Source organism: Vigna unguiculata, chromosome 11 (assembly GCF_037176805.1).
Source record: "Vigna unguiculata cultivar grain cowpea cultivar isolate G323 ecotype 2 chromosome 11, ASM3717680v1, whole genome shotgun sequence".
Taxonomy (NCBI): Eukaryota; Viridiplantae; Streptophyta; class Magnoliopsida; order Fabales; family Fabaceae; genus Vigna; species Vigna unguiculata.
The window spans coordinates 7,508,645-7,524,371 of record NC_140802.1 but is presented as its reverse complement, the minus strand read 5'-3'; the positions used below and the strand labels follow the sequence as shown (position 1 = coordinate 7,524,371).

At 29.3% G+C, this 15,727-nt stretch overlaps 1 protein-coding gene and 1 pseudogene across 2 annotated transcripts; both read left to right on the top strand.

Moving 5' to 3' along the window:
* The first annotated feature begins 2,138 nt into the window (after positions 1–2,138).
* LOC114168802 (kunitz type trypsin inhibitor 106-like) lies at positions 2,139–2,993 on the top strand. The gene has a single exon (XM_028053758.2). It carries the CDS (start codon positions 2,207–2,209, stop codon positions 2,825–2,827), a length of 621 nt encoding a protein of 206 aa, XP_027909559.1. The 5' UTR covers positions 2,139–2,206; the 3' UTR covers positions 2,828–2,993.
* A 9,290-nt stretch (positions 2,994–12,283) lies between these two features.
* Positions 12,284–13,150, top strand: LOC114168893 (kunitz type trypsin inhibitor 104 pseudogene; annotated as a pseudogene). Its single transcript, XR_014986383.1, has one exon. The product of XR_014986383.1 is annotated as a kunitz type trypsin inhibitor 104 pseudogene (transcript).
* Positions 13,151–15,727: the final 2,577 nt, after the last annotated feature.

Below are 15,727 nucleotides of genomic sequence, written 5' to 3'. Positions count from 1 at the left end.
ATCACTCTCTACTCTGAATGCATTCAAGTACACTATTGAAAATTTTGAAATCTATGGGAAAATGTGTTAATTAATATAGGTTGTTCAATATTTCTACCCAAAATTTCAAGAGGACTATCATTTTTTTTTCTAAATTTTAATAAAAGATTTTAATAATGATGTACAATTTTCTCTTTTTTATATATTTAAATAGTTGACTTGGGTTTTTGCATAATATGATATTATTTTCAACCAAAATTTTAAGATTCAATGTTTTGTAAAGTCTTCTTTAAATCATTCAATTTCTTTTCTATTCTTATTTAATGCGAGATTTCCATTTTATATTTAAATTTCTAACCGTCTAAACAAGGAAAGTAGTTTTTAAACCATATATGTATGACGATTGAAAATGGTGTCCTTTCAAAGATAAAAAAAAGTCATATAAATCCCTTTTTTTCAACTCTATAACATCATCAAATTTGTGGTTCAAAATGTAGTAGCTCTCAAATTTGTCTAGCTTATGCTAAAAATTTAAACTTTGACCTAGCCTTTGTTATTAGGATATCGTGTAAAGTATGCAACGGAGAGACACAAAACCCTTGCATTGAATTTCTAGTTTAATTTAGGCGGTGTGAGGATTGGTCCATTGTTTTTACAACGTAACTTAACTTACACTTGGAAATGTATCACAACAAAATAATTAAAATATTAACACTATTGAATAAAAGGGTTAGATACAAAGTCTAGTCAAAGAGTGAGAAAAATATACAAAATATACATATATATAATTCCCGAACATATTGGTATATTTTTCCTTGCATCAATCTATTATTAACTGCCAAAAAAACATTAATTATATAAAATATTTTGTATTACTAGTTTAATTATTTACATAAAATACCGGCAAACTTTAACATTTTTACTTTATTTACAAATAATCTATTACCATAAATGACTTACACACATATACACACACACACTTGAGCGTAATTTTATTATCTATTATACCTAACATATAAAATTTTATTATCATTTATGCTAAAAGATGAAATAATGAATCAATAGAATTTGATAGTTTTGATTTTAATTGTTCAAATAAAAGAAAAATCGTTAGTGTCGTGATTGTATGTTAAATCATTTTATTTTGACGTGATTAAGTATGAAATAAAGAATAAATATTAAAATTCTCTATTTAAATGTGGTGAATGTTAGAAGTCTCCCACAGTATAAAATAGTTTGCTGATAATAAAAAGGATATATTATTCAATACATCAATAATTTATATATCAACAATTTGTTTTCCCCTAAGAAATGGAAACTCAAAAAATGATATAAAGAGTAATATTAAAGAAGTTATTGTTAAATGTTTAAGATGGAAGCGCTACATGGGATAAAAAAAAGTAAAAAAAGAATAATCATAAATTTATTACTTTAAAATTGAGTTAAAAATATTATAAAATAAAATTTAAGTTTAACTCAATTGATTTATTTGATAAAAATATATCTACTTATATATATTATAAAATGATTTAATCTCTAATCAATTTAAATTTCTAAGAGATATCCTAACTTTTCATATAAGTCTATACCTTATTCTTATCAAATTTATTTAAAAAATAATAATTTTTTAACTATTAAATTTTAACAATTTTTTCTTATAATTTGATAAAATTTCTTACATAAAATCTCAAAGTAAGAGAACTAATAGTTAATTCTTAGTGTTTTTAATGTAAAGAAACTCATAATTAATTAAGGTAGAGAGTACTAAAATAACCATGTCCTATATTATACTAAGTTATACTTTAATAGGCAAAGAAAAGTGAAATATTTTATTTTAAAATCCAAAATAGGATAACAAAGGTTAAATCAAACTAGCTCTTTTACTTACAACATCAAATTATGATTATATACATGTATATATACAACAATAAAATTTCGATTTGGTGGAGTAAAAGAATTCCACAAAATATATTGAAATGGAAACTTGATGATTGAAAAGTGGGTACGTAACTCACCGCAGACTCATCATTTGTCTGGGTACGTAGCAGTATCACATCCTTAAGGTACAAGGAATCAATCTGTAGGATAAATCATGTCTGACTTTTACTCCTCGCCACGTACGCCAATACCTCCAACAACCCTATAAATCCCTTCCTCTTCCACCATCAAAAAACCACACACACAACACAAACCTTAACCCACACTGTTCCCACACCAAAATTCAACCATGTCGGTGAAGTTGTTCGCTTCGCTCTCTCTTGCCGTGTGGCTCTTCACGGCCACATCAACACTGTCCCAATCCAACCTCTACGTGCTGGACACACACGGCGACCCTCTGGAAACCGACGAGGAGTACTTCATCCGACCAGCCATAACAGACAACGGTGGCCGTTTCACCCTGATCAACAGGAACCAATCCTGCCCTCTCTACGTTGGCCTCGAAAACACCGACCTCCCACAGGGATACCCTGTGAGATTCACCCCTTTTGCCAACGACGACGACGATGATGAAGTGAAGGTGAACCGCGACCTGAAAGTGGAGTTCGTTGAGGTTTCTTCCACGTGTGTGCAATCCACCGAGTGGAAGCTGGGTGAGAATGACACCAGCATTGGAAGAAGGGTGATCATCACTGGTCGTGATGACGGAACACGAAATGCTGGAAACTATTTCAGAATCGAGGAAACAGAGAATGCGAGTATCTATAACATTGGGTGGTGCCCCACTGAGGTGTGCCCCACTTGCAGGTTCATTTGTGGTACTGGTGGGATTGTTCGTGAGAATGGGCAGATTTTGTTTGCTTTGGACGGTTCTCCTCTCCCTGTTGTGTTCCAGAAAAAGGATGATTGAATATTCTGTTTGTTCATGTGATTCCAGATGATATTTACATGTATATTGGATGAAATAAAGATACTCATTTCTTTAGTATTCTCATCTTCTTCATTTGTAAAATAAAACTCTAAACTGTTATGTTAAGAGTATGTGTTGTTTATTATACACTTATTTCTTCTTTTCATTCCAATCTTTCAGTTTCTTTGTGGGCTGTGATACAAATTTTTCTTTGATAAACTTTTACAAATAATTTTGTTACACGTCGCATTGTCCTGTCATTTGTCAAAACAGAAACTTGGCAAGTGGGCAACAAAAAATTTTTACAAAAAGAATTTTAAAAATTAAAAAAGATTAAAAAAATGTGAGAGTGATACGTCTGTCCGGTATTAATTATTTTTTTCTGAAAGAGACCTGATTGATGCACTTTTTTAAAAGTGGAGACGCAATTGACACTTTTTTTTCGACCGTACCAAATTGACACACTCCTACCAAAGTGGGTACCATCTGAATAATTAAACCTAAATTTTATTACTTTATAAAAAAAGAAAAATTTATTCTATATAATAATTTTGCCAATTTGATCACTATTTTCGTAACAAAATCTTAAATTAAGATAAAGAAAAATAAAAGAATATTTTGTTACAAAAATAGAAATAAAGAAATGATTAAACCTTTATAATACAAATAAATAAATAAAATGCACAGGAGTTCTAATATTTTTAAACAATATTTACAATAAGAAGTTTAAGGCTAATACATTTGATTCAAAATCACTTTTTGAAAAACATTATATCAGTTACATTTTACTTATCTTTTCACTATCATTATATATTTAAATAATTTGTTGTAAGTTCATAAATTTGTTTAGTATTATTTTATTTCTGTTAAATGAGTGAATTTAGTAATTAGATTGATTTTTTTTCTAGTGTTAATTCAATAATATAATTAATTATGTGATATGTTATTATGTTCGTAAATATATATGAGTAGATGGTAACATATAAACACGGTTAATTAAATAAAATGTACTTTAGAAATTAAATTAATTAGATATTGGGATGAAAAATACCAAAAACTATTGGAGATACCAATATTTTAATAGAAAAATATAAAATTTATTTAGCCCTTTATATTAGATACTTCTCTTTTATTTCCACCCATACGTTGACAAATGGAATTCGATAATAGTTGTTCTTAACAAATTTGTTATTGTACTTTTAGAATCAATTATTGTTAAAATGATGTAAACACCTTTTGTAAAATCTAACTTTTGCACGTTGTATTGTAATAATAAGATTAGAAGGTGTATCTATCTTCTTATAAAGGTCTAATATTTTTGTTTTGTTTTTTTTCTTTGGTGCATACTTATAAAAATATATTATAATTTATGTAATGCAGTTGCAAGATCCTACACGTTTTCGGATTTAATTTAGATGAAATCTTGATAATGGATGTGGAAATTCGTATAAGTTTATCTGTTGAAATTCACGGGTTTTGAATATTGTAAGTCCCATGACGTTATGTTTTGAATCTTTTAGTTTGAAGTTTTATTTTGAGGTGGCGTATTTAGAAAGGATTGGAAGGGCAATTAAGCAAGAAGAAAAGTAAGATGTAGTTAGAAAGTTATAGGGTTAGCTCATAAAGCAACTACTACTAGATAGCAATATACCACTGCCCAAATTCAATATTTTTTTCAATCAAATAAATTACAGGATACGACTGTTAGCAACGCTGAAAAATTATAAAATATATACTTTTTTAAAATAATATAAATGAAAATAGACTTAACTAAACTGGGATGCTACTAAGATCAGTTAAACCATTTCTAATGCAAGAATAAAGTAATTAAGTTTAAATGAACTCCAAATTTAGACTAACATGTATTAAAATAAAAAATAGTGAAACTTAACTTACATTGAAATGAGCGACTCTCCTAAGAATATCATCATATGTAGATCAAATTGATATAACCTTTTTCTTAATCATAAAGAATATTTAAATTTGTAATAGAGCATTAGAGATACTCTAATCCATTTACATAATATTTACATAGGATGATTCCAAAAACTTTAATTCTAGATAGTTTCAATGTAGAGATTCCTAAGTTCCGTATAAAAAAGAAAAAAAAAAAAAAAAACTCTTCCAAAAGGTTGTAACATTCTCCCAGATGAATTGAAAATTAACATGACAACAAAACGTATACAACCTATGTTCTTACATTATAATACTCCAACTATTCCTTTAGCTACCATGAGAAACGAAAATAGGGTTAGAAGATCTCATTATCCAAGATTTATGAAAGGCTTAAATTCTTTAGTTGGGTTAAATTCTTTAGTTGGGTTGTCGTTCACCAAAACAAAAATCATAGATTTTGTTGAAACTACTCAGATTAGGTCAAGGTGGCTTGGCTTGGCCCTAATCCACATATACCAAAGTTTGGATAGACATATGTCATGTCAAGTTGGGTTGATCCCAAGTCAAAGGATTTGAAGTTGAACCAAGATGGGCTAGACCTAGGTTGGGCTTAGTCAACTGGGTCCACTTCAAGCCAAGTCAAATGAGTCCACATCAGATTGAGTCAACATGTGTCCATGTTAAGCTAAGTTAATCAAGGCCCTCGTTAAGTTGAGTTCACCCAAGCCTTAGTTAGGCTGAGTTGGACCTGATGATGAAGGTGAGGTTGGTCTAAGTCCATAATAGTTTAGCTAAGCTAAAGTCGAATAAGGTAAGTTGGGTTGGGTCAAACTTAAGTCATTTTGGGTTGGGTTAAGCTTAGGTAAGGTTAAACTATGTTGGGTTAGTCTTAGGTTAAGCTAGGACTAAGTCGGGTCAAGACCAAATCAATTTGGGTCATCTCAGACTAAGTCAATGCTATGGTGGGTCGAGCGTAACCCATGTCAAAATGTATCAAATCATGTCTAACTCAACTTAGGCTCTGTTAGGCTGAGCTGAGGTCAAACTAGGTTTGACTATACCAAACCTACATCAGATTGAGTCTAGCAAGGCTAAACCCACATTAGGTTGAGTCTGGCGAGGTCGATTCCAAGTTATACCAATTCAAATATAAATTCAAATCTAGTTTAGATAACTAAATGAAAACTATATTTGATCCATTAAAATTGAATTTAAAAAGTATAATTTGATTTGATTTAGTTAAAATGAATATAGATTATAGATAGAATTAGCTCACAGTCATATAAGACGAATGGCTTAACATTATAAACTTTGTGTGCTTCTTCATAGTTTCACCATATGGATAGAAAAAAGATTCATAATGATGAAAATACATAAGGTGTGTATCTTAGATAAACAATTTTAAGTTGCTTTAGATATCAAATGAGTTCTTATATTTGTCTCATAGTTACTTACACAAAATATTTGCTATACCAAGAATGATATCAACAACTTGTGAGATATCATTAGCATATGTTGGGAGTAAAGAGGTATCATTATATGGAGTATCAGTTGGTGACTCTCCATCAATACATAACTCAATATATGTACGAATTCCAGAGGCAACCACATTCAAGTCTCGGTAATCTCCTGATTTCAATATCTCTTGAGTTGACTCAACTTTAGTCAATGCACCCATATGAATTTGATTCAAACATATTGTGTAATGATCTTTTGCCTCAAGGTTATTATGATTTATTCGAATCAACCTCTTGATTAGTTTGGTTGTGGTAGTGATGTTAACTCGTGTTACATCAAGTGCATACTGAGTTAAGTCAATGAGATCCGTACCAATGATTCCACCCGGCTTTGAACTCAGAAGATTGAAACAAAAAGTTGGATCTTGAGTTTTCTTGCAAATGTGATCAAGTTCTACAACTTGGATAGCAAAGGATGATGAAGCAAATAAAAGAAACACCAATGTTAATAAAAAGTTATGAGCCATTCTTTACTATTTGAATTATTTTTTTTTTTGTTATTTTTTGTGTTGCCTTTTTCTAAAAAAAATCACATATATATAAATTTAATATAAAATAACTATTTCTAAGTTATAACAACTTCTTAAATACCTAACCCTATATTTATTTATATTGTTGTTGACATGTCATTTTTATCCACAAAATTTTAGAAGATGTTTGATAACCTAAATAAAGTAAAGAAGTAGTTTTTATGGTTTTTTTTTTTCTTTCATGTTAGGTTAGATTAACTACCATTTCTTAATATCCATTCTAAATTTTTTTTTTGGCATTTTTTTTTAATGTTAGACATAATAATTATGATATGTGGAGGTGGTTATGATAAAAAAAAAGATAAAAAATCATTTAAAATATATTTAATTTTTTATTTAAGTGTATGTTTTTTAGACAAGTCAACAATTTTTAGATTATTACAATTAAAATTTAACAAAATCACAAATTATTATTGCACAAATTTATGGAGTCAACTATATTAATTACTTCATTTATTTATGATTTGATTCTCTTTCCAAAATATAAACTTTCAACTTTTACTCCCTTTTCGTATTCAATTTTATGTTCAATGTTTACCGATCTTATTAAACAAAAATGAGATAGCAAATTTAATAACTATAACGTGTGTAGTTCATGTAAAATCTCCCTTTTAAGTAATATGTACTTAAAAGTTTAAAAAATGTAAGACAATTCTATTCAAAACTGATTCTCCTAAGTACATAACCAACTATAGAAAAATATTATCTCTTCTATAAATAAAATTAAAAAAAAAAACATCCAAAATAAAAAAAAATAAGAATTAAAATAGCTTATATAAGTTATTAATAATTAAAAAAGCATAGTATAAACTTAAAAATAATTACCCAAACAAAAGTAAAATAAATAATTCTCTTTGTTGCATGATTACACATGTGTAATCAAAGTCTTTTGAATAATAATAAAGATAAAGGAAATTTAAGGTTTGTCATCCAAAAACTTCCTTCTGTTTATTATAATCACGTGCACATTTAAGTGTGTTCTTCCCGATAAAAAAACACAATACAAATAGAAAAGTAAATAATTTATCTTACGCATAAAAAACACATATAAAAAATACATGCAGGTGTTTCTTCTTAATAAAATAATCACAACACAAAATAATATATCTTAAATGTATAAAAGGCACATATAAGAAAGTTGATATAGACCTGAACATGCATAAACCCTACGCACTCTTACACACTCATTCAATCGACTTGAATACACTTATTTCGTCCTTTGTCCTTTGCAAAAATAATTTTTTAACAATTAAATTTTGACAATTTTTTCTTACAATTAAATTTATTATTTGTTAAGTGGTCTCCAATTTTTTATTTTCTCATTTTTTTATATATTTTAAACTAATTAGAAGATGACATCTAGAGTTGTAAGAGAAAGTTATCAAAATTTGGTTGTTAACATATCATTATCCGGGTTATATTATGTTTTTAAAACTTTTGGCACTTTTAACACATATAATGTCTAATTGATTTTTTTTTATCAACAAAGAATGAATAAAATAAAGAAAAGTACTTATGAAGTACTCTAATCCTTTTATAAAAAGATCAATAATATGTATAAAAAGATGCAAAAGCTTGACATCGAAACCATACAAAACAAGACAACCAATATGTCTAATTGATGATATTCAGGTGTTGATTTTGTACACCAAGGAATCAGCTAGTGATAGTTGCATATGATGAAGTGTATAAAATGAAAACTTAAACTTAAATTGATCTAATTATTTTATACAAAATTTTCGTTAAACTTCTTTTTCAACATTTCTCATTTTATGTCATTACAAATAATAACATGCAAAGTAAAAGATAGAAAAATAGATTATACATTGTTTTTACACTGGTTTGTCTAATCACACAAACTACAAAGAATTGGCTAAGATTCACTAAGAAGACTAATATTGCAAAGTACAACCTTAGTGTTTTTTGGGATCATAACCACTTTTGACTAACCCCTTGAGTATTATTTAAGCTTCTAGTCACTCTTGGCTAACCTCTTGAGTACACTTCTCACAAATCAGTCATGATTTATCGAAATATTCTTTTGAAAGTCACGATTGACTCAACCAAGTATTATTTCTCAAGCGAATTTTATCTAATTGTGATATTATCACATAAAGCGATAACATATGAAGTAGTCTACAAATACATGAATCAGATCATATAAAAAGAAGTATATGCCTCGGTCCAACAAGACCCGAAGCCAAAAAGGGACTGCATTTTTGAAAAAGTGAACTAGCAGTTGGGTGTTTGGCTTCGGTCCAACAAGACCCAGTGCCAAAAAGGGGTATATGGCTTCGGTTGTTAAAGGAACCGAAGCCATAGGGTTTATTTAGGGTTTCAATTTCGCGAACCCCCTTCTTCTTCCTCGCGCCTCTGCTACTCTTTCCTCTCTCTCTCTCTCTCTCTGTTACTGCTGTTGCCACTAGAGTCTCTGACCACCTCCGCGAACCCTCTTTGTGTTGCACCTCCTGTCACTGTCACATCACTCTTTCGTCTCTCTCCCTACCACCGTCGCTGCCACCACGATCCTCTGACCACCGTCGCGGCGTTGCCTTCATTGGTGTTGTACCTCCATTTCAGTGTTTCCACCGAATCTCAGCCTTCTGTTCACCAATCTCTGTTCGCCGATTACAAACCCTCCATTTTGTTCCTCTTCCCCGGTCAGGTACACTTTCTCAAAACTGCGTCATTTCCTATTCCCAATTATGCTCAGAAAACGCATACACGACGATTTGGATGTAATGTTTCTATAATTTCAGGGTGCTCAAGCTGTTGGAATGGGGAAAGAAGCCCAGAATGTGCCTGCTGCTGCCCTTTTGTTCAGCAAGGCAAATGACATATTGGGGTACTCACAAGTTTAACGCTTAAATTTATTTTTGTATTTTTTTTGTGTGATTCATTTGGTGTGCTTTCTGCATTCAGGTTTGATCTTCTTGATATATGCATCAACGGGCCAAAAGAAAAGCTAGATTCGACTGTTATTAGCCAGGTATGGACTTCAGTCTCTTTGTTAAACTGTTATGTGTATAGTATAAACTGGCTATCTAGGTTGTGTTTGGATTGACAGAACAAAGGAAAATAGTGTAGAATAGAACGATATTAGTTTCCACTGTTTAGATTGCTTAGTATATAATGGAATCGATTTGATCGGAACCTTGTGAAATTCATATTTCATTCCTTCCAATCCCCCAATTTGGAGACAGAGGATGGAATGATTACTAATTTCATCATGAGTTTGTTATTATACCATTCACTTCACAAATAATTAAATTTTTCTATGTTCTAATATAGAGTATCTAGACAATGGTACATTAATTGCATTCAATTCCCCTGCCCCCTTCTCATGGTCACTAACGGATATTAAAAATAGTTCAATAATGTTGTAGTGAATTTTCATTTAATTTAGAATAACCTTTAATTTATGTTGGGTACTAATTATTTATTGGTTAAGGTACTTTTCCTTCTATTAGGAAAGAATATTTGGACTGCTATTTCTTGAAAAATAAAAAAAAGCGTGCATATGTTCTATGTGCGTAAATGGTATATAAAAATAGTGTACTGGAAATTTTCATCTTGTTTATGAATTGTTCAATGATTAAATAGGTATAGATATTTTAAATTCTGAAGATGATTCCAAATATTAGAACTTTGGTGAATAATATATTTTGTTCTGATTTGTATTGTTCCATAAAAAATTATGCAGATTTAAATGTGAGAATCACAATAAAACAGAAAATTTATTTAAAAAAAAAAACAGCAGAATAATTGCTGACTAAAAAATTTTACGTTATTTTTCTTATTTGTTTAAAACATCTTATTATTAAAATAAAATAAAAAAACCAAAAATTGCGTTTTTCTTAAAAAGACACTTGTAGAACTTATGTACTTTCTTCACAAAGAAAACCCAACCCTTTAAACAGCAGAGAGATGACACTGGATTCATGCTAATTAATAAAAGTCATTTTAACTTACGCATAAATCATTTATAAAAATATAACTTAAACTATATATATTTAGTTTATACCAAAGTTTATTAAAAATAGGATTTACATCGATTTTTCCTTAATCACTTCATTATTTTCGGGTACGTGAAAGATAAAATTGACCCTCTTCCTAATTAATTATATTTCTTTCGTCTCAGTTTTTCCGATCTGTCGTTGTTAAGTGTAATAATATGTGGACGTGGAATTTTCGTAGAGAGTTTGTTACGTGACTTGTGCACCTCTGTTAAATTGAAATTGATAAAAAAATTGTTATTTGTTATATTTATAGTAGTTTTTTAACCATCTATACTAATATTTAGTTTATACTCAATGTATATGTTTATAGATGTGTTAGAGATTGCACGTTAATTAAAAAATAAGTCAAGTTTTCAAGTTTATATCTCACCTATACAAATCAGTTTTGTCAAATTTGTTTTGTAAGATCAAATTAAAATAAAAAAAATTATTTTTTAAAATCTTCTATTTTCTTTTTCCAAATAAACTCGCTAGAACTTCAAGAAATCTAAGGTATAATGATATATGTAATGCTGGCAATTATTTTAGATAAAGTTTTGCTTATAAACTATAAAAGCATGACAATTTTGAAACAAAACACAATGACTTTGTCTTTTAAAGCAATCTATTTTGAATAAAGAGCGTGTTTGGTTCCAGAATTATTCGTTTCGATCTGGCCGTCGAGATGGAACAGTAATCTAATAACAAAATTTCAAATTTTGATGAAGGAAACAAGTTATTCACGAGTCGAAATTTTTGATTGATTTTTTTAGTATTATTTTTTATTTAACATTAAAAATATATTGTGTTAGTATTTTAAATATTTTTTGAATATATTTTAAATTTAAAATTAGTGATAATTAATGTATTATAAAAATACAAATTCGTTATTCACACGTTGATTTATTGAAATCAAAGCTTTATCCTTTAATAAAGGTACTTAACTCACCCAGGATGCAACATTTGTCTTCATACCTCTATTACCTTCTTATAAGGTACAAGTAATGTAAATTTGGATAAGCATCTTGGACCTTTTATTCATCAACGTATTCCTCCCAAAAGAAAGTCAAATTTAAAAAGATTAAATATTTTTTTGCTTTTAAATTTTTTTTTAAATCTCTTTAAGTTAAACTATATATTTATTTTATTATTATACTTTTTCAAAAATTACATATATTCTCTAGTAAATAGCCTGTGAAAAGTTATATTTTATTTGTCACAAGAAAAAACACGTCACCTAAGAAAAATATTTTACTTGATTTTCATGAAGTGTGTGGTAAAATAAATAAATAGTTTAGAGAAAAAACACAAATTTTAATCTAAAATTTATAAATTATTTTTTATATATCTTTAATCTTAGTCATCTTTAATAAGAATTTAGACTTTTTAAGTTATCACAATCAAAAACCCATACCATTTCCTACAAATAGCCTCCTCTTTAAATCGAAATGTAAGACTTTTAAGTCAACTTAAACATATCAACAACCCAACAACCCATGTGATGACATCCTACAAATACCTTCCTCTTACAACCCAAAAACCAGACATCGTGAACACATACACAAAATCGACACTTAGAAGAATTGTGAGAGAGACAAAAAGTTATAACCATGTCGATGAAGCTGTTTGGTTCCATAGTTCTTGCGGCGTGGTTCTTCATGGCCACGCCATCACGAGCCCAGTACGTGATCGACACAAATGGCGAACCCGTGGACAACGATGAACAGTACTACATCAAACCAGCCATAACGGACAACGGAGGGCGCTTCACCTTGATCAACAGAAACGATTCGTGCCCTTTGAACGTTGGTCTCGAAAACACCGACACGGGACTAGGTTACCCAGTGAAGTTCACGCACTTTGCGCTCAACGTTCAAGACGAGGACATTGGGGTGAACAGGGACTTGAAAGTGGAGTTCGTGGAAGTTTCATCGACGTGCGTGCAGACGACGGAATGGAGGGTGGCGGAGAACGACTCCGGGAGCGGCGGAAGGAGGCTCGTTATCAGTGGCAGAGATGAGAGTGCAGGACTGTACGGAAACTATTTCAGAATCGTGGAGACGGAAAGGGCAGGAATCTATAACTTCCGGTGGTGCCCTATGGAACTTTGCTCCACTTGTGGATTCGTTTGTGGCACTGGTGGCATTCTGCGTGAGAATGGAAAGATTTTGTTTGCTTTGGATGGTACTGCACTCCCAGTTGTGTTTCAGAAAAAAACATGATTGATTCGTTCGAAGCACGAAATTGAAGATTCTGTTGTTGTTGGTTGTTCATGTTGTTGCAGAATAAGTTTTTTTTTTTTATGGTAAATGAATAATACCTAATAATGTGCTTGTATTTTGTATTCTGTTCTTCATTTATATAATAAAGTTCGTTTTGTTATATGTTATCTTCATTATCTTGGTTATAAAATTGAAGATTTTGTTATAGTCTATGCTTTAAATAATAAGTGTGAGCTTGACCAAGTTAGCTTAGCTTAGGATTAGAAAAAAAAAATAATATGCAAACCATTAAATGTGAGCTTGAACATTTTCCAACATGTTTCCTTTCCTTGTAATGTAGTGCAATAATAATATACAAAGTAACAAATAAAGAGAGATTATTCATTATTTTTAGGAGAATGATATTTTGATTACTAAATTTTAACAACTTTCTCTTACAACATGAGGTGTCATCTTTTAAGTGGGTTTAAAATATTGAAATTGAAAAAATGAAAACAACTTAGAAGATGCCATCTAAAATTGTAAGAAAAAGTTGTCAAAATTTAATTGTCAAAAAATCATTTTCCTTATTTTTATCCTAGTTCATCTGATCATACAAACTACATCCATCTTTTAATCATGAGTTTCTTTAAATAAACGAATGTTATAAAAACATTCAAACCGTTAAATTTCTCAACCTCATACTTTGTAAAAGTTATGATCATTGATTTTTCATTTTCTACACTAACCGCACCGATTTGTAGTAATAGTTCAAACAAGCTTACTAAATTGTCTATTAACACAAACGAATAAGAAACCATAATGAAGAAATCACAGAAAAACTATACAGTTAACAAGAAAAAGTAAAGATAAGAACCGAAAATAAATTATTGTTTGCAAAAATGGTTGAAAATTCAAGTATGAGTTTAAGTCTCACATTGAGTAAAAATGATAAAGTTGAGTACCATATAAGGATGAAGGTCCATAAACTCATCACATTAAGATTTTGAATTAAGAGTGGTGTCAATCTTTTATGTATGAGTTAGACTCATGTCTCATTAGTGTTAATCTTCCGAGTGATCCTCTTTCGAAAGATATCCAACAAAAATTCAATATTTTTAAAGACCTAACATGATAAATCTTAATTTATGAAAAAAAATGATAAATCGTTATGGGAAAGAAAAAATTGATAAAACAAATTAGATAAGGTTGAATGTATGAAACGGGAGCATGTTGAAAAGTTGATGGTGAGTTTTTGTTTGCACTAATAGAAGCAAGATTGCATTCACCCTTCCTCCCATCAATAAGTGAAGATGGGTGTTGACATGGTCTAATGGCTTCTTCGGGGATCCTTTAGTAAATATAAACTTTGCAAAGAGGCGAGCTAGACTGCTGCATGCTCATGTTGCTCTCGTTCAAAGCTGCAAAAACAACCATCACATACAATAGCATGATCGACATATAAAGTATCATTACGAGAAAATCCTCGATTAAAAATCAATTTTAGAAACCAAAAATAATTAATCACAATAGTAGTCTATTTAGATATTAATTTACAAAATTAGATTTTATTGGTTACTAAAATAATCACTATTATAAATAAAAAATTATAATTGATTAATAATTAATTAGAGACCAATTTAGAAACTAAATCATTTTGGTAGCTAAAACCTAGGTAGCTAATTTTTAATAACCAATTTTCTTTCATAGTCAAAATCATGATAGTTAGTTTTAAAGACTAATTTAGTAACCAAATAATTTTTAGTTTTATAAATTAGTATTTAAATTAGTTACTATAGTTACTAATCATTATTGGCCACTAAAATGAGTCATTGTTTAGAGGCTTTCTTGTAGTGTTAATTTTTAGTGACCAATTTCTTTTAGTATTCAAAGTCATGGCAGTTAAGTTTAAAGACCAATTTAGTGACCAATTATATTTTTTTATTCATAATAGTGATATTTTGTTAACTTTATTTGAAGTTTCAAATACATTTCATGATAACATTTAAATTGTTTACACTGTTTGACACATTTTCACTTAATTGTTAGCTGAAAAACGCATTTAAAATGTCAAATACATTTAATAAAATTTAGCTAAAAGAACTAAAATCCACATGTTTCTAAAGATAGGAACTAAATTGGTCAAAATTTTCAAAAAGAGACTATTTATAATTAATTTTTGGTTAAATCATTCCAGAAGTCCCCATTTTTGTAGCGAAATCTCCCCCAATTTTCATTTGACTCAATTGAGTCCCTATTTTTGAAAATTCATTGCAATCAGTTCCTTTCCGTTAGTTGCACAATAACTGTGTTAATTATGTGCCACGTGTCAGCATGTGATTTTTTTGATTTTTTTTAATTTTTAATTTTTTTATAATTTTTTTTTAAAAAAATTAAAATTGTCACGTGTCAATCTGACATTGTGCCACAATGTGATGTGGCAGTGGCAGTGCCACGTGTCACTATTGGATGTGAAAAGTTTCAATGTTGTCCCTATATTTGTTATTTTGTCTCAAATTGATCCCAAATTTTTTAGAACTAAATCAATTTCATTCCTATATCAAATTTAATTTTTATATAAATTTTACAATGGTATTTTTATTATAATTGATATTTTTAACAAAATTAAATTTATTTAAATGTATATTTTGCATTGTACTTTATTTAAATATTGTTTCAAATATTTATATATCAATAATTTATAGACAAATGTTAGAATTTATATTTAAAATTTTATATTTGAATTTATAAAGTTTTT